Source organism: Canis lupus, chromosome 18 (assembly GCF_048164855.1).
Source record: "Canis lupus baileyi chromosome 18, mCanLup2.hap1, whole genome shotgun sequence".
Classification (NCBI taxonomy): domain Eukaryota; kingdom Metazoa; phylum Chordata; class Mammalia; order Carnivora; family Canidae; genus Canis; species Canis lupus.
The window spans coordinates 60,453,642-60,478,647 of NC_132855.1; the positions used below are offsets into that span (position 1 = coordinate 60,453,642).

Below are 25,006 nucleotides of genomic sequence, written 5' to 3' on the forward strand. Positions count from 1 at the left end.
AGGGGCCACAAGCCCAGCTGAAGGCACCTCCCTTTGTGGGCCAGTCCACTGACAGCCCGTACCAGCATCCCTGACACCCTGCTCCTCCCACTCTCTTCTTGAGGGCCCCTGGCCCCTGAGGCTGCAGCTGGTCAGGGAGTGAGGGGCTCCAGGGCCCTCTCCTTCCTCCTCCCACACGGGCACTCCCTTCAGACCTCGTCTGAACACCACAGCCTGACCCAATCCTTAGCCACCTAGCCCACTGGGTCGCAGAGAGCTCACAACAGACTCGAGCGTGCGGGAAGGAAAGGCCAGGTGGAGGCAGCTTCGAGAACACACGGTTTAAGGACACTTCCAGGCCTGGTCATTTTTTTGTCCAAAACTGCTTGTACCGCTCCACGTCAAAGTCATCATAGAGCTCTGGCTCCTCCTTTTTCTTCTGGACCTGTGACTCTCGTTTCCGGAACCGTGCCCGCCTCTCCTCTGGGGACAGGGCATCCAGGTCCACGGGCATCTGTGGGGAAGGGCATGCACAAGCTCACTTGGAGGGCCCAGAACCTTGTCCGTGCCTCCACTTCACCTCATTCTCCACTCTGTATTTAGGGCTTTTACGTTCTGCTGGATTTTCTCTGTCATCAGAGCTCTCCATCTTTACACAGACTTGTTTTCTCAAGATTGATCATCGTTACATACGCAGCTCACCGCTGCTGTCTGGTCTGACAGATGGGGTGAGCACTCCACCTCCAGCAATCCCAGGTCATGGCTTCTCCCCCTACTCCCCCCTTTAAGCTGCTGTGGGCACAGCCCACGAGCCCCTGGAGGAGCAGCTGCACCCCAGGGAGCACTGGGGAGGGAGGCATACCTCGAGTATTCGTCGTGGCTCCCGATAGCGGATGTGGATGGTGGAGCCATCCTGCTTGACCAGGAGCACAGGGTAGAGGCGTGCATAGGCTTGTCGGTGCACACGCGTGAGCAAGGCCCTGTTGCTATCAGCCTGCCAGGAGGACGTGTGTAGGCGACATACTGGAGCAGTCCCCGTCAGTACCTGCTGCCGCAGCAGGCTACAAACACACGTTCTGGTCAGTGGCTGGTGCTCGGACCCAAGCGCCCATGCAGCTCAGGCTGTCCAGCTCCTGTGGGGGCACGCGGTGACGCATACCAGACTGGAGTGTGGTCAGAGCAGCCCCTGCCCCATGGAAGAGGCTGCAGGGGCAAGTGCAGGGACCTTCTGGACAAGTGACGTCAGAGGTCAGCAGCCAGGCCCCCAGTGGGCTGAGAGCACGGTCACCACACAGCATCAGGCAGGAAAGATTCCAGGGGAGCAGAGACCCAGTACCATAGCCTGGACCTTTGTGTCTCCCCCAAATTCACACACTGCAGCTCTACCTCCATGAGATGACATCAGACGTGGGAACCCTAGAAGGTCATGAGCCTCCCCCATCCCCCCACGGTGTGGGACTGCTGCTCTTAGAAGAGCATTCAGGACCAGGAAGGCAGGCCTCGGCAGAACTCAACCCTGCCTGGACCCTGACCTCAGACTTGCAGCCTCCAGAACTGTCAACAGAGGAAGCCGCCCACCTGTAACCAATACCCCTAGGGTCCACCTGGCTTCTGAACACGGCAGGCAGCTGGACTCCCTGCACACAGCAGGGTGTGCCTCCAAGAAACCAGAAGAGGAAGCCCTATGCGGGCCACCTATAGAGGCTACAGGACCCCAAAGCTGTCTCTCCCCCACCCGTCCCCTCCCACGACCGCAGGTTGTGACAGGGTACAATTCCACAGCTCCCTGGAGCTGTCAGGCATTCCAGGAGTAGCCCTGCTGCCCAGTGCTGTGTCTGACACCACCAAGTGCCTTCAGAGGGCTCCCGGGCTGTGAGTGGTGGAGCCACTGATGGACGAAGCCCAAACCATCCCCTCTGGCTCCTGGTGAGTCCCCATGCTCTGCAGGCTTTCACTCAGCTCTCAGGATCTCCGGTTCCACAGAGCAGCAGCACAGCCCCTGCACAGGCACCTGCCCTGGGTGGCGTTCCCAGCACCCCTCGGCCTGAGGGTATGGTACCTATGCGTCCTCCACCAGACCCCGCGGCCCTAGCTGCAAGAACCACATCTTATTTGCTCTGAAGTCCCAGAGCCCCAACTGGGCACTCAGTAAATTTTGGCAAAAGAAACACCGGTAGAGAGGAGACAGATGGCCAGCTCCAGCGCCAGAGAAGCCTGTGGTTAGGCTGGCAGGGCAGGAGCAGCACTGGGGAGAGGGCACATGGCCGCCCTGAGGACCCTGGGCCGTGGACTGCGGGGACGGGGTGGGGGGGGGGAGGCGGCTTCTGCAGGGCTGAGAAGACAGCGGATGCTCCATGTCCTATCAGCAAGAGAGGGCTACATGGGGAACTCTCCTAGGGCAGGTGCCCTGCAGGAAGGCAGCAGCCAGAGTCCCTTGGTTCCTTTCACCCTGATGGCAGTGTCAGGAGCCCCCTCCGCCCCATATCCACAGAGCCAACTAGAGACTGGCTCTGCTTCTGTCCTCATAAAAACCATCCTCAGGCCACACTTGTCCTGTCGGGGAGACCAAGTGGTTTCAGTGGGAACAGCCGGCAGGCATGGCCCTCTCCACGGACCCAGAGCCAGGCTGGGCTGCAGATCTGAACAGGAAAGTCACGGTGACGGTGTGTTTCCTGCCGCCTCCCTCAACCCCTGCCAGGGCAGCCATCCACACCCACCCCCCTGCCTGCTCCAGAGCAAGGCGCTGACCACCCCTCTAGCGCCCGGACAGCAGGCCAAGGGGCCCCAAGTCCCCACTTACCCAAGCACGTTGCCCCTGGCGGCCATTCCTCCTGAGGGCCCCTGTGGCAGCTGAGGCCTGGGGAGGGAATAAAACAGGGTTTCCCACCTCATTAACCTTCACCTAGCCCCAGGGAGAGCTCGGACACATGTTGTCTCCCACGGAGGCATCCCCTCCAGGTCTCTGTCCTCCCCGTGACCTGTCAGGCTGCCCTGCCCGCCCCCCCCCCCCCCCACACACACACTCGCTGCTAGGCTGAGCTGTGGACGGTCTCTGAGCGCCAGATGCCGGGAAGCGGTCCCGAGCGCGGAGAGGGGATCAGCGGGACGGGGGGTCAGCGGCGGGGAGGGGGGTCGGCGGGACGGCGGCGATTCCCGGCGCCCGCAGCGTGCGGACCGGGGCAGCGGGGACGCACGGCCGCTCCTCCCGCGCGCAGGGTGCCGGGGCGTCCGTGCCAGTGTCCGCGACCGCAAGCCGGGCTTCCGACCCCGGCAACAGAGCCCTTCTGGCCGCGACGGCGAGCGTGCCTCGGCCCCCGGGAGTGTGGGGGCCCGCCCCGCGCCTCGGGAGGACCTGCCGCCGGGCTACTCCCGACCACGCCGCCCTCAAGCGCCGGCGGCGAGGCCCGGCCCACCCGTCGGGAGCGCCCTTCCGGCACCGACCTGACGCCGGCCCCCAGCTCGGGCCCACCTCGCCTACCAGCGCGCCAGCCGCACGGGCCAGGCGGGAGAGGAAGCGACCGGGGCCGTGCACACGCCGCGTCCTAGGGCGGCCCCGCCGGGACGTCCTCCGCCCTCGCGGCGTCGCACGGTGCTGACGCAACCCTGAGGGGCGGGCGAGGCCGGCGCCGGGCCGTGACGTTAGCCCTGCGGGCGGAGGCGTGCTGGCGCGGTGCTGTGACGTAGCCCCTCATGCTGCGACGCCCGCTGGCCGGGCTGGCGGCGGCCGCCCTGGGCCGGGCCCCCTCGGACGGTGAGTGGCTGGCGCCGGGGCTCTCGGAGCGCGTCCCTCCGTGGGCAGAAGCGGAGCCGAGGGGCGCGCGGGCGGCGCTCCGAGGCTGTCCGAGCGCGCGGGTCTGCGCGGGAGTCGTAGCGGGAAGCGGAGCTGCCCGCAGGGTCGGAAGGGTCTCTCCGGGGCTCGGAGGCGACGCTTTCGGGGTCCCCGCCACCGGGGTCGGAGGGGCGCTTCCGGCCAGGGCGCCGCGCGCACGCCTCTGCGGACCGTGCCGGGAGCGAGCGCAGGGCCGAGCGGGCGGGCGTCCGGGCCGCTCGGTGTGGCCGCCCCTGCCCTGAGCAGCGCGTGTTCCCGAGCTCGGGGACGGAGGCTGGGCCAGAGTGGGGCGGGCCTGCCGCCGGCGCTCGGGCACACGGCCACGCGAGGGTCCGCTCTGCCGGCGCGTCCGGGGCCCCGCGCGCTCCGCCGGGCGGGCTTGGGGAGCGTGCGCGGGGGAAGCTGGCTGCTCCGCCCCTCCCGTCCCGGCGGTGGGGCCACGTTCCGGATCCGGCCCCACTCCGTCCCCCTCGGCTAGCCTGCGGCGCGTCTGGCTCCGGGGCGTCTTGCAGCCTGTCCCAGGAGCACAGACTGGAGTCAGGCTTGTTGGATACGGGTGGTCGGTGTGATTATACGGGCCTTTGGGTGAGCTCAGCTGTCCATGAGCTGGCCTGGGGTGCAGGGCGGGGGCCTGCCGCCTTCCCGCTGTCACTGGCCCTTTCCCGCCAGAAGGAAGGGGAGGAGTTAATGGCCAGTGGGGGGGGGGGGGCATGGCCCCCCAAATGTGGACCTTCCCAGACTGTTCTGTCACCCTGAGATCTTCTGGACCCTGATTGGGCATGCTTTGTCCTTCATCCACAAGGGGGCCTGGGGTGCTTCCGTCTCCGGACTTTGCACCCACAGCTGAACACCCCTGTGCTGCCCTTTTCTGGTAAGAGTGGCACTCCAGCGCTCCTCAGGGCCACCCGCAGCCCAGGTCCCTGCTGTGCCTGCAGAGGTGCAGTCTGCTTGTGCTGACCAGGGTGGGTGTTCTGGGAACCCGACCGAGCCCTTGTCCTGTGGCTGGATTAGCAGTCTTGGGGGGTTATCACCTGCCGCATGTTTGTTTGCGGGCACAGTTCAGTCTAAGCAGCTTGTGTCTGTTTTCTGTGATGTGTTGGGTATAGCTGAGAGAGGGGGCACTGTGATAGGATTGGGGGTGGAAGCGGTCAACCCCCTGTCCAGAGGAAATGTGCAGCAGTGAGGGTGACCTACTAGGAGCACAGGTGTGGGGGCCACCACCTCTGCCCCCACCCTGCCTGCGCGTGGGGGCTGGGTGTCCCCTCTGAGGGTCTGGGCTCCTTCCTGCTCTGTAGCTCTGGTGCCTCGGGCCCCCCAGCCCTGCCCTGGAGCCGTCCACAGTTTCAGAGGGCCTGGCTTTCTTTCAAGGAAGTGGGGAGAGCAAGTGAGAAAAAAGGTGTCTACTGCTTTCTGAGCGTTCCTTCTCAAGACAGGCTTGTATGAGGTCGCTTAGTTGGGACGTGTCCTCACATGGCCTGTCTCAGGGACAGCCATGACCAGCCGTTTTGGCCAGGTCCACTATGAGAGGGCACCCTGGAGCACAGCCAGGGCCTGTAGTGCCATCCCATGCTGGTGACTTTGCTCAGCACTGTGCCTACGTGGCCCTGGGTGCCAGGCCAGGCTGCCCTGGTTTGGTCAGGTGAGCCTGTGCTTGTGATGGGTGGAGTCAGCCTTAGGAGCAGGGAGGGAACTCGGCCCTGTGGGCCCCACGTGAGTACCCACTCAGTGCCCTTGGCAGGGCCAAGCTTTTGTGCCTACCCACTGTATCAGGGTTTCTGCACTTGAGGGAGGGCAGGAGGAGGTCTGGAGCCTGGGTTTGAGGGCCAGCGGGTGGGGGGTGGGGGAGGCAGGCAGGAGGATACTGGGAGAAGGCCTCCAAGCTGCGGGGGGGGGGGGGGGGGGGAGGAACGGGGACGGGACTTTGCCCTGGTGGATCTTGAGCACACCTGTCACTGCAGCCTGCTCAGGTGGAAGTGACCTGCACTGGCAGGGCTCTGGGGCACACAGCCTCCTGGGACAGGCCAGAGGGCCCCGGCGTCAGGTCAGGAGCCAGTAAGACCTGAGTGGCATGACCTGTGAGGGCGGCAGGCTCTGGGACTTCATGTGCACTGTGGGGCCCTGATGGAAGACGTGTCTTTCCCGGTAGGTTTGCTGTCTGCAGTAGCCAGAGCTGCCTGTGGGTTGGGGAGCAGGAGCTACACAGTGCTCAGGGCGTGGGGGTGCCACGTCCTGCCATCCTTGGTGGGGAGCCCCTTTATGTTCTTCTGCCCCGGGACGTGGGTGCTCCCAGTCGGGTCCCAAGGTGCCCAGCCATGTCTGCTGGATTGAGGGAGTGGCGCTGTGATCACCACTGGGCGGGTGTCCCCCTGCACTGCCATCAGGACAGCAGGGCCCAGGGAGACCTGCTCAGCCCTGCAGGCAGGAAGGTGGGGTGCATGTGCATGTCCATATTGGGGTGGGGTGGGCGGGCAGTGGCTCAGCACCATGCGGGCCGGGGACAGGCACGTGGTGGACAGAGCCAAGCCTTCTTTCCACGCTCCACACCCCAGCCTGCAGCCCCACTTGGCTCGCCCCATCCCTAGCACCTGGGAAGTCCCACAGAGCTGGGGTGACCCCACCAGGCAGGGGGCAGCGGCAGTGAGCCTGGGCCTTGGACAGGAGAGCCTGGACTCCAGGACAGAGTGGGGAGTCCAGTGGGGTTGTGGCTAAGTTGAAAGACATGTCGTTGAGCAGGACACCTGGTAAGGTGAGGTGTCACTGGAGGTGACGCTCACATGTGCAGCCTCAATCGGCTCATGTGTGCTCAGCAGGGGATCCCTCCTGCTCCATCCTCCTGGGGTGGTGTCTTCCCGGGGCAGTGTGTGTGGCGGGGTGGTCTCAGAATAGCCTCCTTGAGCCAGATTACCGTGTTGGCCTACATCAAGGATTAGGAAAGCCAGTGGCCCCATGGCAGCCCTCGGCCGGAACACTGGGCAGCCCCAGGGAATCTGGCCCTGCCCTTGGGGACCCTGGACAGGAACCTGCCAGGAGGGGGCGGCGCCAGCTCCCCACACACCCTCCCGGCCTCCCTATGGCAGGCTGTGCCTGGCCCTCCTCACATGTGGCACCTCGTGCCTGGGTGGGGGGGAGCTGCCTCTTCCCTCTGTCCTGGGGGGGTGGGGCCAGCCGCCTTGGGAGGGATTAGTGCCCGGAGGGTGGGGCGTGGGCCGGGTTACCACCCCTGCCAGCTCTTCAGGGAGCCCAGGCTGTGAGGAGGCTGCAGCCCACCTGGAGGTGGGTCCAGCCCGGGGTGGTCCGGTGGGTACAGAGCTCCCCTCCTCCCGTGTGGGGTGGGGGTGGGGGGCAACTGTCCACCTGCCAGCTTTCCGGGGCCCCACATCAGAGCAGTTAGGATGCTGTGGTCCCTCGGGCTGGGCCAGGTGGAATTGTTCAGACCAGGCCTTGGGTTCCACAGATGGGTCTGAGGCTGTGGGGCAGGGTGCTGGGGGCACAGGGCACCTGCTGTGGATGGGGAGGGAAGCCACAGGTGGGCTCTAAGTCCAGGGCCTGCAGCTCTGCCCCAGCCGTGGGGGTGTTCACATGTCTGCATGCGGGGGGCAGGGGGGCGCGTCCCTCCGGCCTTGCTGACACCACTCTCCTTACCCGCAGGGATGTCGGGACCAAGGCCTGTCGTCCTGAGTGGACCGTCAGGGGCAGGGAAGAGCACCCTGCTCAAGAGACTGCTGCAGGAGCACGGCAGCATCTTTGGCTTCAGCGTGTCCCGTGAGGCCCTGGCTTGGGGAGCCTGAAGGGGGGATGGGGGGCTGGGCCCCCTGCTGACCTGACCCTGACCCCCTCACACCTACCCACAGGGAGAGTCCCCGCACTGCTGACCCCGACCCTGAGCCCCCACACCCACCCACAGGGGGGTCCCCGCACTGCTGACCCTGACCCTGAGCTCCCACACCCACCCACGGGGAGGGTTCCCGCACTGCTACCCTGATCCTGACCCCGTACACCCACACACGGAGGCTGAGCCAGGCCCTGTGGGGAGGACCATGGATGGAGTATAGGGACCCTGGGCCCACATGGATCCTGGGTGCTCGTTCCTAGATACCACAAGGGACCCACGGCCTGGAGAAGAGAATGGCAAAGGTGAGTTGGGTCCTCAGGTCCTCCTGCAAGGCAGGTGGACTTGGGGCATTGGTGTGCAGATGGGGTGGGGGCCCCGACGCCCTGTGGAGATCTCCACAGGCCCTTCTCTTGGCTTGTGGGCCATTCTCCATGCACCACGAGGGTCTCTGTCGTGGTAGCAGGACCCAGGAAGTCCCTTCCACCTCCCCTGCCCATGCTGACTGGCCCCCCGGCCCCCAGGAGCCTCCCCCAGGGAGCCCATGGTTTCCAGGCTATCTGAGCAGGGGCGTGTAACCACATGCTGTGTGCACATATGCTCCCTGCTTGATGGCCAGTGCAACCCCGCTGTGAGCCAGATGGGTCCCTTCCCTGAGGGCCCTGAGGGCCCAGCCGCTGTGGCTCAGTGGGCCCTTCCCTGCAGATTACTACTTCGTCACCAGGGAGGTGATGCAGCGGGACATCGCTGCAGGCGACTTCATCGAGCACGCTGAGTTCTCGGGGAACCTGTATGGGACCAGGTGGGCCACTGCCGGTGTCCTCTCCCTCCCAGGGGCTCTCCCTTTGGCTGGACCTAGGCAGGGGGTGCTCTGAGGGTTCTTGGGGCAGTTGGGGTCAGTACCCACCCCGCCAGCACTCAGGATGGGACAGCATTGGGGCTCTCCAGGCCACCTCCATCCACCTGGCCAAGCCCCTGGAAGCCAAGGGCCCCTCCAGACCCGTGTGCAGCGGGGACTCAAGGCATCTGGGTCCCCTAGGGGCATGGGCTGTGCTGGGCTCCCCTTCCCTCCTCATAATCCACAGTAGGGTCTTTGCTAGCACCTCCCATCTGGCTGGGATGCCTAGAGCTCCAGGCCCAGAGCCACGTCCGGGGCAGGCAGGTAGGCCTGGGCAGGCCTCCATGTGCAGCCTGTCCCTGAGCCCCTGTAAGACTCATCTCGCTGCACCCTAGGCACATCTGGGAATGCTGGTGGGCCCCCAGAGGGAGTCCCTGGGGCCTTGGGCTGTGTGGTGACAGCCACACAGCCACCCTGTGCCTTGGCCCACAGGCGCCCTCAGCCCCACAGAGGGCCCAGCACACAAGTGCTTCCAGAGAGCTGGAGGAGGTGCTGGGATCCGGGTAGGTTCAGGGCATGGGCAGCGATGGTTCTGCTCAGGCTCTTTGAGGCCACAGGAAGCCCCCTGAGCCATCCCTGTCTGTCTATTCCTGCAGCAAAGCAGCCGTGCGGGCCGTGCAGGCCATGAACCGCATATGCGTGCTAGACGTGGACCTGCAAGGCGTGCGTAACATTAAGAAGACTGACCTGCGGCCCATCTACATCTTCGTGCAGCCACCCTCACTGGATGTCCTGGTGGGGGTGGGGTGAGGCTGGAGCCCCAGGGCAGGAGCGGGAGCAGCAGGTGACCACAGAGGCTCTGACCCTCCCACATGTTTCAGGAGCAGCGGCTGCGCCAGCGCAACACAGAGACAGAGGAGAGCCTGGCCAAGCGGCTGGCTGCCGCCCAGGTGGACATGGAGAGCAGTGAGTGTGGGCGCCAGCGTCCCCCCTCCCCCAGGCTCCTCATGAAGCACGGGAGTCCCTGGGGAGGAGGGCCCATGCCAACCTGTGTCCTTCCCCCCCCCCCCCCCATACACACCCCACAGGCAAGGAGCAGGGCCTGTTTGACCTGGTCATCATCAACGACAATCTGGAGAAGGCTTATCGGGCCCTGGAGGAGGCGCTATCAGAGGTGGGCTCTCAGGGGGCACTCAGGCCTGTTGTGCTTACGGGCCCGAGGGCTGGTAGAGGCTACGTGGCCTGTCAGCCGACCCTGGCCCCAACCCTCCTCCTCTCCGTGGCAGGAAATCAAGAAGGCTCAGAGGACCAGCTGCTCCTGAGAAGAAATGCTGGTGGTGTCCTCCCTGGTGGGGGTGCTGCCCGCGTCTCCTGCTCACGCTGCCACGGCTGGTGGACCCTGGTCTCTCCCCATCTCCTGGGAGCTGGGGTGGCCTCCAATAAAAAACTGCTGGGTTATGGTGTCTGTGAGCCTGTGGATTGCCCTTTGGGCCAGGGATTTGGGGACAGGCTGTACACGTGCACCCCCACTCCTGGCAGCCCATCCCTGACCAGCCGCACGTGCTGTGCAGCACCTGCTGCTCTGGGCTGCCAGCCCGACTTCCTGTGCCCCATCTTCACATCAGGGATTGGCAGCAGCTGCCCCCCATCAGGTGTTGGGTACATCCCCTGCAGCTGGGCTGCTTCCTGCCTGAGGCCCCAGTGGGTATGGGGCCCTGGCAGGAGCAGACGGATCTGCTAGCCTCTCCTGCTGCCCTGTGGAGGTGCCCTTAGGCTGTGGGGAGGGCACGGAGCTCGCTCTGCCTGAGCCCTTTGTTCTCAGGGTCCCTGAGCTGAGCTGTGGTGGCCGAGGGACGGCACTGCTGCCCCAGGAGGGAGGCCGAACCCTGCGTCCTGCAGCCCATCCCAGTCCAGTGCTGGGCTCCAGGGGGGACATGGGACTCAGGGGTCCAGGGAGATACCTGGAGCCAGGGTGCTGTGGAGGGCGGGAGACGTGCTACGCCTGGGCTGTGCTCTTGGGACCCAGGCAGAAGCCAGACGGGGAGGGTGGACCCTGTCCCAAAGCGCAGATGCACCAGGAGGGTAGGTGGGAGCCTGGCCTGGATGCGAGGGTTCCTTGGCCTCCCCATGCCCAGGCCTGAGGCAGGTGAGGCAGGGCCAGCCTGACATGAGGGAAGGGGAGGGAGGGGGCCGTAGGGGACGCCCCTTCCTTCTCTGGGCCCTGTCCAGCCCCGGACAATCGGGAATTCACACCCTAGGCCTTGGGGGGAACAATGGAGCCCTTGAAGGCCCTCCCCCCGCATTGTGCTTGGTGGTGAGAGGTGGCCCTGGGTCAGGCCCAGGACTCAGCCAGGCATACACCCTGAAGGGCCAGTGTCCAGCCAGCTGGCAGGTGGAAGGGCTCAGGGACTCCTACTTCCTGGCCTGGAGAAGGTAGGGCCCTGTCCAGGGGACCAGGTGTGGGCATCGATTTGGAGATGAGCGTCATGCGACCTCTCTGTGGGCACAGGGTCTTGGCCCAGGCATCCCCCTCCTGCAGTGGCTGCCCCTAGGGGACCACAGGTACTTAGCGTGGCCAGACCAAGGCCCCCCTCCCTGATGTGGGGGGACAAAGTGTGATGATGGGGGAGGGGGCCCTACTCAGGCCAGCTGGTGAGCAGGAAGGGAGGGGGTGCGCCTGAGACCTTCCCCGGCAGCTGGGACTTATCAGGCTGCGTTGTCCAGCCAGCTCCTGCTGGCCAGGCAGCTGCAGCATGTCCAGAGGCTGGGCTTCAGACCCATCGGGCCTGGTAGGAGGCTGGGGAGGCTTCCCTGTACACATGGGTGGAGGAACTGGGGTGGGTACACCTGCCCGCCCCACACCCTGCTTCTGACCCGGCCCGAGGTTCCTTCCAGTGGCCTGGTGGACCCCAGTTCCTCAGGTCTGGGCCCTAGGGTCACCGAGAGCAGACCTGAGCCTGTTCCCCAGGAGCGGCCCCCAGTGTGCCAGATGTCGTGAGTGAGTTGTCTGGGCGACCCAGGCAGGAATGGGGAGAGGGCGGGTGGCCAGGCTCTGCTGTGGGGCAGGGGATCTGTACCAGGTGGGCTGGAGCGGGTGCTGAGGATGTTTGGAGTCCGGTGGGGTGGGAGGAGTGGAGTCACCCAGAATGGCTGGGTGGGGGGGTGGATGCAGCCTCCAGGCCTTGCCAGCAGGGCCTGGGCAGGGCTGGAGGGCCCCACAGGGTGCTCCCCCAGGTCCCAGCCCTCCCCCACGCCCGGGGCCCCAGGGCTCCCCGTGGGAGGACCACCCTCACATCAGGGTTGCAGTGGGAGTGGACAGAGAGGGGCCCCTGAGTCCTTGGCGGGTACTCGCGCAGCCAGCTTCCCAGGTGCATCTGCCTCTGCTGAGCACAGGTGTGGTAGGGGTGGAACCCACCAAGGGCCTGGGGGAAGGGGCTCAATAGGGGAGTAAGGGGAGTGTGCATGCGCGCGTGCCCGGTGCGCCAGTGCCACAGTCTGCACATGCACCAGGCCAGCCCAAGAACCTTGAGGATGGGGACCTGTGAACCCCTTGGGCAGGACCTGCAGATGAGCCAGGAGCAGGAGGGGGCATGGAAGGGGAGCCTAGTGGGAGCTGTAGAGGGGAAGGGGGAGCCTGGGGGTGTGGAGGAGGAGGGAGGCTGTAGAGGTGAGGCGAAGGGGGGGTGAAGGAGGGAGGCTGAAGAGGGGACAGGGAGCCTGGGGATATAGAAGGGGAGGGAGTCTGCAGAGGGGGGCGCCTAGGGGTGTGGAGAGGGAGTGAGGCTGAGGGCCGGAAGCCTGGGGGCTGGTCCTCAGTACGCTGAGCGCTGGCTGCCGCAGGGGTGGGTGGATGTGCATTCCCGGCCCTTCCCCCCCAGGCAGCCTGGAGTCCACACCGTGGGATTGGATGGTGCAGGTGGAACCTGACTGGGGCGGCCAGGATGGGGGTCCAGGGGCAGAGACCCAGAGGGGAACCCCAAGGAGCAACCCCTAGCAGACAAGGGGGTCCGTGGGTGAGTCCTGAGGCCAGGCCAAGCTGACCTCAGGGTGCTTGTGGGTGCTCACAAGTGGATGAGTTAGAAAGGGGAGGAGCCTGGCTCTGGGTGGGGGGGGGGGACACTGCAGAGGAGCTGAGCATTCTGGGGGGGGGCAAGCATTCTAGGGGGAGCGGAGCCTTCTGGGGGGGTGCTGAGCGTTCTGGGTTCTGGGGGCCCTGCCCACAGCCTCGCCTCACAGGGAGGAAGCCCCGCCTGGCCTGGAGGGGCTCCTGGGAGGAAGCAGAACAGGGATGGGAAGGAAGCAGATGGGCAGGCCCAGTTTCAGCCCCCCATGTGCCCCCCTGCCCTCCCAGGCTTGTTCAGGCTCAGGGGTGCGAAGAGCTTCCTCCTCCACGGCGGCCACTGAGGTGGGGGGGGTGCGTAGGGGTGGCCTGGTGCTGCCTGAACCCCCCCTATCCCCCCCGGGGTGACCCGCTGGCCCCCAGCCCCACAATGGCCCCTCCCGCATCCCCGAAGTGACACTACCACCCCACCACCACCACCACCACCACCCCACCCCCAACCCAGCTCTGGGTGACATGCCATCTAAACGGACCCTCCTCCCCCTGTGTGCCCCCACCCTGGGCCTCAGGTCAGCTCCCCCGCATCCCCCTCCTCCGGGTCAGGGTCCTCTGGCAGCCAGGCCTGGTCCCCTGCCTGCAGCCTCCAAGAACCTACCTGGTAGCAGGGGGCCAGGCGGTACCCCAGCGCCCCTGGGGGCAGGTCCCTGCCTTCTCACACTGTCCCCTGGCCCTCCCGTTGTGGAGTCCAGCAGGGCACAGAGCATTCATCCTCACAGCTACTCTGGGGTGCCCAGGGTCTCAGGGGGCATCGAGTCATCCCCAGAGGGTGCCTGTGGGCCTCGGGTGCTCTGTTTCCTCACTTTGTCCGTGTTGACACCCCAGTCCCCGGGAAGGTCAGGTACTTGCAGGAGAATCTCCCACCACTTGGCCCCTGCTGACCCCGGTGCCCTGATGACTGTCTCTGCACAGGGGCAACCTGACCTGGGCCCCAAGCTGGCTTCTCACTTGGGTGGGGATTTGTGCCAGCTTGCATTGTCCCTCCTGGTGTGCTGGCCCTCAGGACGGGAGCTAGGGGAGGGGGCTGCAGAAACTTTGGAATTCCCTTTCCTTCTACTTTCTATGCCTGGGGGGACTCCAGAACCCAGGCTGCACCACTCCTTACTCCTGCTACCCGGAGACGCAGCCCTCGCAGTGTAAGGACGTGTGTACGTGCATCCATGGATGTGTGCATGTGCTTGCCTGTGTGGGTGCATGTGTGTGGGCACACGTGTGCGCATGTGTGCATGAAAGCCTGTGTGCCCACACACATGTGCACGAGAGCCCATGTGCCTGAGAGCCTGTGTCGGCACACATGTGCATGAGAACCCATGTCGATCCACGAGTCCATGAGAGCCCGTGTGGGCACGTGTATGCCAGAGAGCCTGTGTGTCTGCACACAGGTGCATGAGTGTATGTCTGCCTGGGTGTGCATGAGAGCCCATGTCTGCGTGCGTGTGCCGTTCCACTTCCTCGATCTCGGGCACAGGCACATGCTCTGGCACATGTCTGACACCCACCACATGTCCATAAGTGCAGGGCTCTTTGCCGAGGAGGACCATGGTGCGTGTGTCCATTGCTGTGGGTGTTTTGCACTGCCACCCTGTGAGCTACCGGGCAAGGGACTAGGCGTGTGTACAAACCTCCCTACACACACGTCCCCGTGTCAGTCCCCGGGGAGCCATCGTGTCGTGGGCAGCTGAACACGGGCGCAGACCTAGGTGTCCCATGCTAACTCACGACTCCCCGCCCCTCCCCCAACGGGTCCAGTAGTGAGAACCCCCCCCCAGGCAGGAGGGGCGGGGCATGGAGTGTGGGCGCTCCTGGACACGTGGGGGCGTGGCCGCAGGTGGGACGTGTGCCGCGTGGAGGGGTGGGTGTGGGGGCACGTGCAGGGTGAGCCAGGGCAGGAACGCAGGATGTTGACTGGCACGAGTGTGTGCGGGGTAGGGCATGTGCAAGGTGTGAGCAGGGCGAGGACCTGGGCGGGAGTGCACGTGGGCACGTCCAGGAGGGCATGAGCGTGTGTGTGTGTGTGTGTGTGTGTGTGTGTACCTGCCGGGGCAGAGCACAGGCCCTGCAGCCGTGGGCTCAACCTGGGGTTGCTTACCTGGGTGGCTGGTGCTTGGCTGTGACTCTTGGGAGCCCTGGGAGCGGGACTGGGCAGTGTGCCTCCGGGGTGCGGGGAGCCGGGCAGAGGGCGGTCCAGGTCGCAGGGGGCAGCTAAGGGCTGGGGTCCCCTTCCTGCCAGCACCTGCGTGTGTCAGGAGGCATGGGGTGCGGGGGGGCGGAAGCCTGGATCTGGAGCCCCATCCTGCGTGGTCCTGACGCCAGGCCTGGGCTCCTCCAGGCACAGCCAGTCAGTGCAGCCTCCTGGCTACTGCAGCGCTGGCATCAGGCGGGTGCGACCCAGGCCCTGCACACACTGGGCACTGGCCCTCGTCTGAAGAGTAGTGGTGCTGCCACCTGTGAGCCTCTGCCCCTCACCCAAAGGCAACTTGAGTCCCCACTGTGCTGGGAGATCTCGGGGAGAGCCTCCTGCTCCCCAGATGGCACCCTCCCCCCACCCCGCCCCCAGACTGAGGGGCCTGCAGGGCCAGACCTGATGGGCTGCGTCACCTCCGGGGCTCTGACCCTAACACCTCGGAACGGGCTGCACAGCACACACCTGGAGCTGGCCAGGGGCCTGTGGGGACAGGGACCCCGGGGACTGGTGGGCCTACAAGGCTACCATGCACGCCTAGAGCACACACCAAACGACTCTTTCTCTCTGCTCCTCCTGGGGCCCCAGTCCTGGGAGGAAGAGAAGAGGTGGGGGCCCCCTCCCCCCCCCCCGTGCCTCCCCCTTTTCTGGGTTTCTGCGGAGGTGGGGCTGTCAGGTTGGGGTGGGCACAGGTCCTGGGAGACCTGTGCTTAGAACTCCGGACGGAAGAGCAGCCAGTCTGGGGGTGCAGGGGGTCAGAGTCACTCCAGGGAGGGAGTCGGGGCTCTGGGTGCGCAGCCCTGTGTGGGCGGGGTGGTGCATGTGTGTCTGTGTTCCCCAGGGGTGTGCACCTGTGCACCAGGGTGTAAGTGTGCACACGTGTGTCTGAGAGCTTGCACATGTGCCAGTGCATTTGCTTGTAAATGTGTGCAGACAGGAGCGTGTGTGTCCTGTGTGCACCCAAATACTCAAATGGACATCTGCGCATCTGATTGTGAGCGTGTGCACACATGAGCATGCAGGTGGGGGTTCACATGTGCAACCATATGCATGTATGCATCTGAGAAGGGCTTATGCATGTGTGGCTCTGAGGGGCACTGCACACAGATGTGAGGAAGAAGGGTCATTTCCCCAGGAACCCCAGCTGCCCCCTCTTCCTGCCCCCACCCAAGGGGAGAGGCTCCAGCTGCATAAAGCCGAGCTTCCCTGAGCCCCTGCTGCCTCTGCAGCTCCATTCCACACCTGCCCACGCTGCCTCTCACGCAGAGGGAGGGGGCAGACGCACCCGACATCAGGGGTCTCCTGTCCCCAAACTCCCCCCGACGCAGGTACTGGCCTTGGTCACCAAGTTGGGAGGGTGGGCGTTGGGAGGCTGATGCCCCTGTCCCCTTCCTGGAGGCAGAGAAAGATGAACAGCAGCGTCTGTCTCCAGGGCAGCTCATCCACAAGGGCCTCCCATCTGGGACCTTGGCTGTCTCCAAGGGTCACAGATGCCCTAAGGTCCCTGTGTCTTGCTGGACCAGTCCCTGTCTTGGAAGGATGTCGGGCCTCCCTTGGCTTCCCAGTGGGGATGTCCTGCTATGTGGCCATAGGGTGGACAGGGTGGTGGTGTCGGGACAGGAGGGGAAGCAGCCCCAAGGCTTGGGCAGCAGCGTGGGGACCCTGCAGGTGCCTTCAGGGAGGCATGAAGGTGGGGGGTCCTTCGTGCAGAGGGAGGAAGCCAAGGCCCCATGCAGTTGTGGAGTGGAAAGCGGGGCACGGCGTGCTGCTAGGGGGCCTGGGGTCGGAAGGGGCTGGGTTGGGGGTGCGCCCAGATGGTGGGGACCGGGCTGCATGAGACCCTTTCCTCTGACCTGCACACTGCTTGAGGGGGCTGGCCTTGGTCTCCCATGGGCTCTCAGGGTCTGGGCTGGGTCCCCAGAGCTGGGGGTGGGGCACAGTTTGCCAGGGGCCGGGCTTTGGTGGGAGGGTAGACAGGGTGCTGGAGCAGCTGCAGGCCGCTGGGATGTGGGAGGAGTCTTGGGGTGAGCCAGGGGTATCCTGACTTCTCCCGTATCCCTCCTCAGGGCGAGGTCAGGACCCAGGGTGGGCATGGAGCTCCTGGAGGGTGGCAAGACACCCCCCTTCCTCAGGCAGGGTCCCTGGCTCCAGGCGCTGAGATGCGCCCCGTCCCTCCCAGTGCTCCATGACTCCTGCTCCAGGAGTGCTCCTCTGGTCCTCTGGTCCTAACCTCCCCACCCCACCCAGGAGTGCTCCTTGAGTCCCCTGGTCCTGTCTCCCCTCCCCACCCCCTGTGCCCCTTCGGCCTTCCCTTCGGCAGCTGGCCCCCGAAGGCCCCGTCGCCCGCCCCGGTTGAGCTCCCCCTCCGGTCCCCCGCTGGTCTTGTCCCACCCCCTCCGCGCCCTGGGAGTGCCCCTTAGATCCGCTGGTTCACCACCCGCCCACCCCCACCCTCTGCCCCGCCCCGGGTTGAGCTCCCGCTGCCGCCCCTGCAGGTCCCGCGCCCCCGCCCCTATGACCAACATGAGCTGGAGCTTCCTGACGCGGCTGCTGGAGGAGATCCACAACCACTCGACGTTCGTGGGCAAGGTGTGGCTCACCGTGCTGGTGGTGTTCCGCATCGTGCTCACAGCCGTGGGCGGGGAGTCCATCTACTCGGACGAGCAGACCAAATTCACGTGCAACACGCGGCAGCCAGGCTGCGACAACGTCTGCTACGACGCCTTCGCGCCCCTGTCGCATGTGCGCTTCTGGGTCTTCCAGATCGTGGTAATCTCCACGCCGTCCGTGATGTACCTGGGCTACGCGGTGCACCGCCTGGCCCGCGCCTCAGAGGAGGAGCGCCGCCGCGCGCCCCGACGCCGCCTGCCCCCCGGGGCCTCCGGCCGCCGGCCGCCCCGCGCGCCCCTGCCGCTTCCACCCCCGCCGCACCCCGGGTGGCCCGAGCCCGCCGGCCTGAGCGAGGAGGAGCCCATGCTGGGCCTGGGCGACGACGAGGAGGAGTCGGGGGCGGCCGACGGCCCGGGCGCCGACGACGCGGAAGCCGAGGACGCGCTGGCGGCCAAGAGCGCGGGCTTGGACCAGGCGGCGGGGGTGGGGGGCCCGGCCGGGCAGCACGACGGGCGGAGGCGCATCCAGCGCGAGGGCCTGATGCGCGTGTACGTGGCCCAGTTGGTGGCGCGGGCCGCCTTCGAGGTGGCCTTCCTGGTGGGCCAGTACCTGCTGTACGGCTTCGAGGTGCGGCCGTTCTTCGCTTGCAGCCGCCAGCCCTGCCCGCACGTGGTGGACTGCTTCGTGTCGCGGCCCACGGAGAAGACCGTGTTCCTGCTGGTCATGTACGTGGTCAGCTGCCTCTGCCTGCTGCTCAACCTGTGCGAGATGGCGCACCTGGGCCTGGGCAGCGCGCAGGACGCCGTGCGCGCCCGCCGCCCCGCGCCCGCCGCCCCGGGGCCCGCGCCCCGCCCGCCGCCCTGCCCGCCGCCCGCCGGCCTGGCCTGCCCGCCCGACTACAGCCTGGTGGTGCGCGCGGCCGAGCGCGCGCGCCCCCACGAGCCCGACCTGGCAAGCCTGGCGCTGCGGGCGCTGCGGGACGGCCACGCGCTGGGGGAACGCGACAGCCCGCCGTGCCCCGGCCTCCTCGCTGCCGCCCGGGGCCCCGCGCGGCCCAGCGCCCCCGCCTCGGGCTCGGGCTCGGGCAGCGCCGCGTCGGGGGGCACGGGCGCGGGCGGCGGCCAGGCCGGGCCGGGCGGGAAGCCCCGGGCCGGCTCAGAGAAGGGCAGTGCCAGCAGTAGGGAGGGCAAGACCACGGTGTGGATCTGACGGGCGCGGCGCGGCGGCGCGGCGGCTGCGGGGCGGGCAGCGGACATCATCTGTCTTCTCCTTCTCCTCCCCACCTCCGCGGGGACCCTCCCTCTCGGGAGGCGGGAGGGGGGCGCACGCCGTCCGCTCCATGTCCCTGCCGGTCCCTCCCCGAGCCCCCCTGTGTCCAGAGTAGGACGAGGACCCTGCGAGGGTCCGCAGCTCTGATCCCCAACCCGGAAGGGTGGAGGGGACTGTGGCTGGGGTACACTCCTCCCACCCCCTCCTAGCCGCTCCTGGCCCCCTGGCTGGCTGCCCAAAAGGAGGGACCCCGCTGAGCGGGCAGGGGCTTCACCCTCTCCCCTGCAGCAGCCCACCTGCGTCACCCAGGGGCACCTGGGGGGGGGGATGGGGGCACTGGAGGCACCGTGCTAGGTCCCTACTCCCTGTGGCCACCAATGGGGCTCCCTCCCCCTCTGCCCCCCTCCTGTTTCCTGCAGGGCTGAAAGCAATCCTAGGTCTTTCTTGAGCAGAAGGGGAAACCAAGGTTGGGATGTGCCTGGCCCCTGCTGGGCCCTGGTCCTCCCTCCGAGGGGAGCATGCTCTCAGCTCCCTGCTGGACAGTGGTGACGCCATAAGACAGACCACAGCTGCTGGGGCTTCTCGTACTGTGCTGTGGCCCCTTCCTCTGAACACACTGAAGTCCTACAAACCTGTGGGCTCACCTTCTGCAGGTGGTGGTCGGGGCTTGGGTGGAGGTCATCCTGGGAAGGGGTTCTGGGGTCCTCTGTGCTCCTTCTCTGCCCCCAGCCCCCTCCCTAATTCAAACACAGTCCCCAGGACAAAGGAAGCAAAATAAAACTAACTTTTGTTTACAGCTGCCTCCGTGGGTGCATGTGGACATGCACACCTATGTTGTGCATGCACACACGTGTATATAGTGTGGTGTGGACATGTAGGTGAGTGTGCATGCCTCTGTGTATGCATGTGTGATGCGTGCGGGTGTGTGTACATGCACTTGTGTGTACCACTGCCCCCCAGGGATGCATGGCTCAGCTCCAGCCTTGCTGGGAGAAGCAAGGCTCAAGCCACGTGGGTGCCCTTCAGTGCCAGGCAGCATGGCCGAACCCGCAGATGGTGAGAACAAAGAACACAGGCGGGTGGCGGGCACTCAGGGCACAGCATTACTGAACCTGGCCACAGCTGAGGGGAGGGTCAGCTGCTGCCAGCAAGGAGCCCCCTCCAACTCGACTTAGGGGACCCAGCATCCTCCGAGCAGGCTGGGACAAGCCCTCCTGGCCGGCAAACCCTTGTCAGTGTCCCCAGCCCAGTGTCAGCCTGCCCGTGACACCAAGTGACGCTGGGTCCCCAGGGGCGTCCAGCCCAGGACACGCTGGAGGCCTATGCATCCCTATTTGAGGTGTGCTACTGGTGGTGTTGTCCCGGGAATCCAGGTCTCTGTGGTGGGGCCTCTCAGCATGGCTCAGGCCGGTGACTCTGGTCCCCAGCCTGGATGTCACACTGTTTCCACGGTGGCCACAGGCCTGCGGGATCCAGGAGCCAACCGGACTCATTGTGGGAGGGTCCATGTTACAGTGAAGGGCACATGTGGGATAGGAAATCTGACGGTGGGGTCTCAGAGACTACCACCACCACATGGGCCCTGCCAGCCTGGGTCACCTGCATCCCCCATGGACGAAGGACCCTGTCCCCTCACCCAAGCTGGGGCCTGCTTGGTCACCTGCTCCCCCCCATAGGAAGAAGGACCCTGTCCCCTCACTCATGCTGCAGCCTGCTTGGTCACCTACCCCCCCCCCCCATAGATGAAGGACCCCATCCCCTCACCCATGCCAGGGCCTGCTTGGTCACCTGCTCCCCACCATAGACAAGGGACCCCATCCCCTTACCCACGCTGGGGCCTGCTCCCAGGGACTTCGTGGTCACTTACCCTCCTCAAACCAGTGTCCTGACATCCCCCTGTGAATTGCCTCTAGGGTGCAGCCTATCTGGTTTCTGTACCCCAATCCCCTCCCTCACCCCACTCTTAATTGGTTTACATGCAATTTGAGGCAGTTGGGGTCAACAGGAGGAGGACCTGCCAGGGGGCTGATGGGGAAACCGTTCTGCTGTGAGTCCCTGGATACAGAAGGCAGATGTAGGTAGGCTAGGTATCCGTGCCCAGTGACTTGTGCCTACGCCAGCTTAGATGTCACATGAAGGTGTGTTTTCAGATGACATTGACACTGATAGCACACTTTGGTCAAGCAGATCGCTTTTGCCAGTGGAGGTGGGCCTCATCCAATCAGGTGATGGTCTGCCGAGTAAAGCCTGAGGTCCCCGCTCAGTCTGGGGATTAAATCTGCAGACTGGGCAGCCCGGGTGGCGCAGTGGTTTAGTGCCGCCTTCAGCCCAGAGCGTGATCCTGGAGACCGGAATCGAGTCCCGCATCGGGCTCCCTGCATGGAGCCTGCTTCTCCCTCTCCCTCTGTCTCTGTCTCTCTCTCTGTGTGTCTCCCATGAATAAATAAATAATCTTAAAAAAAAAAATCTGCAGACCAAGTAAAGCAGATGCCCGGGCCAGTGTGGGTGGGTCTGACCCAGTGAGGTGAAGGCCTAAGCAGAACAAAAAGGTGGCATGGAAGGTAACTCACATTGCTGGGACAGACTCAGGCTGGGACTACAGCCCAGCTTCCCTGGTCCCCAGCCCATCATGCAGGTCGCCAGCCCCGTCCCCACACGACCCCATTTCCTAAGATAAATCTCTCTCCCTCGACACATACCCTAGTGGTTTTGATTCTCTAGAGACCCCCCACTAATCCACATCCTAGCAGCCAAGTCTTGCTGACAGAGCACCCACCCCAGGGACGCGGGGGTCCACATGTACCCCTAGGGATCCCCTGACTTCTGTGCCCCCTGCACGCAGGGACTTAGGCTCTGTGGTCGTGCCGTCTTGGCTGGTGTCCTGGCTGCCCAGGCCTAGAGCCTACAGAACACTGACATGGCCTGATCCCACACCTGAAGGCGCCCTAAAGGACGTGGTGCCCAGGCTCTTGAGGCTCCTAACTCCCGGAGCTGGAGACACACCTGAGCGGTGCCCTGTACTCAATACTCATTCAGCTACTTGAACAAGCCCCTCTCCATGAGTGCCTCAGTTTCCCCATGCACCTGGGAGTGCTGTGAGGATGCAGGCTGAACCCAGGGTGCAGGGCCATCCCCTAACTGCCCCCCATCTTCTGGTCCCTGCAGTGCGGAGGAGGCAGAGCCCAGGCCTTGCTGGGCTGGGGGGCCAGAGCGGACGGGATGGCTTTGTCTGGCTGTCATCCGTTTCCACAGCTGGAGCCAACTTGCTGGCACTGGGGCAACTGTGGAGGGCTGTGGGGAGGGGCTGCCAGGATGCTTCCCTTTGGGAAGGGAGGAGGCCGCGAGCTGAGAATAACAGGAAACCACCCCTGGCCCAGCAGCAGCTGGGAAGTCGAGTCTGGGACCCCTAGGCCTGCCGGTTTCCCAGCTCCCGGCTCTCCGCCCCTCCGACGGGCGGCACAGCGACGATGCAGCTGCTGGACCGACCCGGGTGGAGGAGTATGGGTGCCCGGGAGCCTCCGCGGCCAGACAGACCCCCGCCCCACCGCCTCCACCACCTCTGGCCCAGAGCTGCACCCAGGAAGGCGCAGCCCACACACTGGCGGGCTGGCCAGGCTGGCATGGAGACCCCAGAGGGCCTCCCGGAGGAGGGGGCTTGGGGCGGCGCTGGTGGGTGGGTGGGGGCAGCCACCTGCCCTGAGGCTCTGGGCGTGGCAGTGACTTGAGGCAGAAGCCAAAGCTTCACTGGCTCTGTTTGGGTTGGGGAGCCCTTGAGCAGCCCTGGGGCAGGCAGCTGCAGCGATGGACAGTGCCGGGGGTGGGGTGGGGGGGCACTGGGAAGGTCAGGGAAGGTTCCGGGGGTGCCTGCTGGCCAGAGCTGGTGGGAAAGCTCTCTTGTGCTGGCTGAGGGATGGGCTGACGTGAGGCCAGAGGAACGTGACCCCCAGCCCGTGTCGTCCCAGTGGCTTCCTCTCCATCCTCCCCGGGCGCACAGGGAGGTGCCAGGTCACCTGTGGAATGCCAGGCTGGGCAGAGGAAGAGCTTCTATAGAAAGGGCGCACAGCCAGCGGCCAGGGGGGACGCATACCAGGGCTGGCGGGTCACAGCCAGGGCGCCAGCCAGGAGGGGGGCCAAGGACCTGGGACACCCACACTCGTCATTGTGCCGCCAGTCCGGAAGGACTTGGCACCTCCTAGGTCCTGGGCAGCATGAGTGTGAGAAGGGTTGGGAAGGGTGCAAGGGAGCCGGGTCAGCAGAAGTGCCGAGGCAGAGGGACGGGTAGGTCAGGGCCCCGGATGAGGCTGCCAAGGTGTTCGGACCACGCACGATGGGCCCTCCCATGGAGCTTGCCTGGACGCTGGCCTGTGCATTGCAACTGTTACCTGTGCCCCAGGGTGCGGCAGGGAGCCACAGAGACCCCGGATGCTGGTGCCTCACACACTAACCACATGAATCAGTGGGGCGTTCAGTGTCTCAGAGAGTGGCCAGGGCAAGGGGGGCAGTCTGGAGATGGCCGCAGGTGGACAGCTGTGGGGTCGCTAGGTGCAGGACCACACTGCTTACTGTGGGATGCCACTCGGGGTGGCTGTGGCTCCAGCAGCCATAGCCTTTTCAAGTGGTCTCTTCAGTACCCGAACCCGCGGAGACCCAGGGGCCACGCCGCAGGGGGACCTGGTGCCATGTGGAGCCCCAAGCTCCTGGATGCAGGTATGCAGAGGGAGGTGTCTCAAAATTGTTCTTCAGGGCCATTGGAGCTGTGTGGGTCCCACTGGTGCAAACATGCTCTTGCTTGAGGGACGGGACACACAAGGGGGTGCCCAGCAGGCCGCGGGTCTGGAATTTGGGGAAGATGTCTCAAGTGCAGACAGGGACGTGGAGCTGTGCTTGCAGGCAGTGTGAGGGGGGTGGGGTACCACAGAGTGTGAGCATGGCCCTGGAGCACTGGGCAGGGGCTGGCACAGCCTGGCCTCTGGCCTCATTTGCATGCCAGGTTGCTACAGGGGGCTCTGACAGGTAGACCAGGTCAAGAGAAGGCACAGTAAAGGCAAGGGGGCCTGTCTGCACGCCACGGAGAGAGGCCTCAGCAGAAACTGACCGTTCCTGGACTCCAGGCTCCAGAATTTCAAGACACCGATGTCTGGTTTAGCCACCTGGGATGGGGTGTGTCTCCCAATTGATGCACACACCACTGAAAATGGTATGGACTTTCCTTGGAAAGTCAGAAAATTACCATATGACCTGGCAACTCCCCTTGGGGTATGCACCTCTGATCATGTGGTTTATACCACGAAGCACGTGTGTCTTTGTCACGGCTCCTGGCACAGAATGCCCAAGGCCCTTGGGGTTTCCCCAAGTGAGGAGAGCGATGGAGGTGTCCTGGTGCTCGTAAGGAGCCCCTGAGGGAGTGTGGAGGTGACCTTGGGTGGCCCCTCAGGATGGGGGCAGGTGGCCAGGGGACCCAACCCTGGGAGCAGAGGGTTGTTGGATGCTTCAGTCCTGCCCCCTGATCTCTGGGAGGGGAGAGGGGTCCGTCACCAATGCCCAGTGATGAGGCCCCATGAAAACCCGGGAGGACAGGCTTGGGAAGCTTGGGGCTGGTGAGCACGTGGAGACGTGGGGAGAGTGACCTGCCCCGGGGCTGGCCCCGGGGTCACAGCCTTGGATAATAAGCTGGTAACGTCCAACATTTCTCTGAGATCTGAGCCGCTCCAGCAAGTTCAGGGACCCGAGGAGGGGCCGTGGGAGCCTCTGGCCTGTAGCCGGGGGGTCAGCGGGGGCGACCCCTGGACTGTGGCTGGCGTCTGCTGTGAGGTGGCCTGTGGGGTGTGACTCCACGTGGATGGGGCCAGAGCGGGGGCCCCCTCCCAAGCACATCTAGCATCCAGAGCATCAGAAAAGGGGATTGTGAGAGCTGAGAACCCACAGGGGGAGAAAGGCGTCCTGCACACGATACCCACAGGAACTGCGACCAGGGTCTCCAAGCCACGGACACCTCCCCACGACAGAGGAAGCCCTGGCACCTGCTCCGGACGCCCTCGGGAGTCAGGCTCCCCGACACAGGGCAGCGGGAGTCCCGGCAGCTGGCGGCGGCGGCACGCAAGTGAGCTGGACGGCGCCTCGGCGAGGAGGCGGAGCTCACCTTGCCGCAGCGAAGCCGGCGGGACCACAGGGACAGGTCAGGCGCCCGGACCCAGGGCGGGAGGCAGACGCGCAGCGCGAGGCCCCGCCCCCCAGCCCCTCCTCGCGAGCCCCGCCCCCTCCGCGCAAACGCCCCGCCCGCCGGAAGCTCCGTCCTGCCCCGCGAGCCCCGCCCCCCGTGCACTCCCGCCCGCGCCGCAGCGGGGCCGCCCCTC

General features: G+C 65.4%; 3 protein-coding genes across 15 annotated transcripts; 2 read left to right on the forward strand and 1 right to left on the reverse strand.

The window, feature by feature from the left end:
• Nucleotides 1–305: 305 nt before the first annotated feature.
• Nucleotides 306–3,601, reverse strand: MRPL55 (mitochondrial ribosomal protein L55). Of its 4 annotated transcripts, none has more exons than XM_072784689.1 (4): nt 3,458–3,601; nt 2,780–2,836; nt 842–1,040; nt 306–493 (listed from the first exon to the last, which is right to left on the reverse strand). In XM_072784689.1, exons 2-4 carry the CDS (start codon nt 2,803–2,805, stop codon nt 344–346), a joined length of 375 nt encoding a protein of 124 aa, XP_072640790.1. In that variant the 5' UTR covers nt 2,806–2,836; nt 3,458–3,601; the 3' UTR covers nt 306–343. The 4 variants fall into 4 exon arrangements, with proteins under 4 accessions (XP_072640790.1, XP_072640791.1, XP_072640792.1 ...); XM_072784690.1 differs by having other exon boundaries at nt 3,421–3,591; XM_072784691.1 differs by having other exon boundaries at nt 3,449–3,584.
• GUK1 (guanylate kinase 1) lies at nt 3,582–9,933 on the forward strand. 6 transcript variants are annotated; one of them, XM_072784683.1, is made up of 9 exons: nt 3,607–3,730; nt 5,767–5,950; nt 7,457–7,570; nt 7,901–7,942; nt 8,343–8,439; nt 9,132–9,276; nt 9,357–9,441; nt 9,564–9,649; nt 9,762–9,933. In XM_072784683.1, exons 3-9 carry the CDS (start codon nt 7,459–7,461, stop codon nt 9,795–9,797), a joined length of 603 nt encoding a protein of 200 aa, XP_072640784.1. In that variant the 5' UTR covers nt 3,607–3,730; nt 5,767–5,950; nt 7,457–7,458; the 3' UTR covers nt 9,798–9,933. The 6 variants fall into 6 exon arrangements, with proteins under 6 accessions (XP_072640782.1, XP_072640783.1, XP_072640784.1 ...); XM_072784685.1 differs by having other exon boundaries at nt 9,132–9,270; XM_072784686.1 differs by lacking the exon at nt 3,607–3,730 and adding an exon at nt 4,511–4,679 and having other exon boundaries at nt 9,132–9,270.
• Nucleotides 9,934–10,755: 822 nt separating this feature from the next.
• On the forward strand, nt 10,756–19,447 carry GJC2 (gap junction protein gamma 2). Of its 5 annotated transcripts, none has more exons than XM_072784668.1 (2): nt 10,756–10,908; nt 17,270–19,447. In XM_072784668.1, exon 2 carries the CDS (start codon nt 17,289–17,291, stop codon nt 18,591–18,593), a length of 1,305 nt encoding a protein of 434 aa, XP_072640769.1. In that variant the 5' UTR covers nt 10,756–10,908; nt 17,270–17,288; the 3' UTR covers nt 18,594–19,447. The 5 variants fall into 5 exon arrangements, with proteins under 5 accessions (XP_072640769.1, XP_072640772.1, XP_072640771.1 ...); XM_072784671.1 differs by having other exon boundaries at nt 10,899–11,037; XM_072784670.1 differs by lacking the exon at nt 10,756–10,908 and adding an exon at nt 11,127–11,264.
• Nucleotides 19,448–25,006: the final 5,559 nt, after the last annotated feature.

Bases quoted from the DNA above. Each gene is read 5' to 3' on its own strand.
- MRPL55 (XM_072784689.1), bottom strand. From the start codon at position 2,805: ATGGCCGCCAGGGGCAACGTGCTTGG. The intron at 1,041-2,779 runs GTAAGTGGGGAC...GTGTGTTTGTAG, and splicing joins GCCAGGGGCAACGTGCTTGG to CCTGCTGCGGCAGCAGGTAC. The intron at 494-841 runs GTATGCCTCCCT...CCTTCCCCACAG, and splicing joins AGCCACGACGAATACTCGAG to ATGCCCGTGGACCTGGATGC.
- GUK1 (XM_072784681.1), top strand. From the start codon at position 3,670: ATGCTGCGACGCCCGCTGGCCGGGCTGGCGGCGGCCGCCCTGGGCCGG. The intron at 3,731-7,456 runs GTGAGTGGCTGG...CCTTACCCGCAG, and splicing joins GGGCCGGGCCCCCTCGGACG to GGATGTCGGGACCAAGGCCT. The intron at 7,943-8,342 runs GTGAGTTGGGTC...CCTTCCCTGCAG, and splicing joins TGGAGAAGAGAATGGCAAAG to ATTACTACTTCGTCACCAGG.
- GJC2 (XM_072784668.1), top strand. From the start codon at position 17,289: ATGACCAACATGAGCTGGAGCTTCCTGACGCGGCTGCTGGAGGAGATC.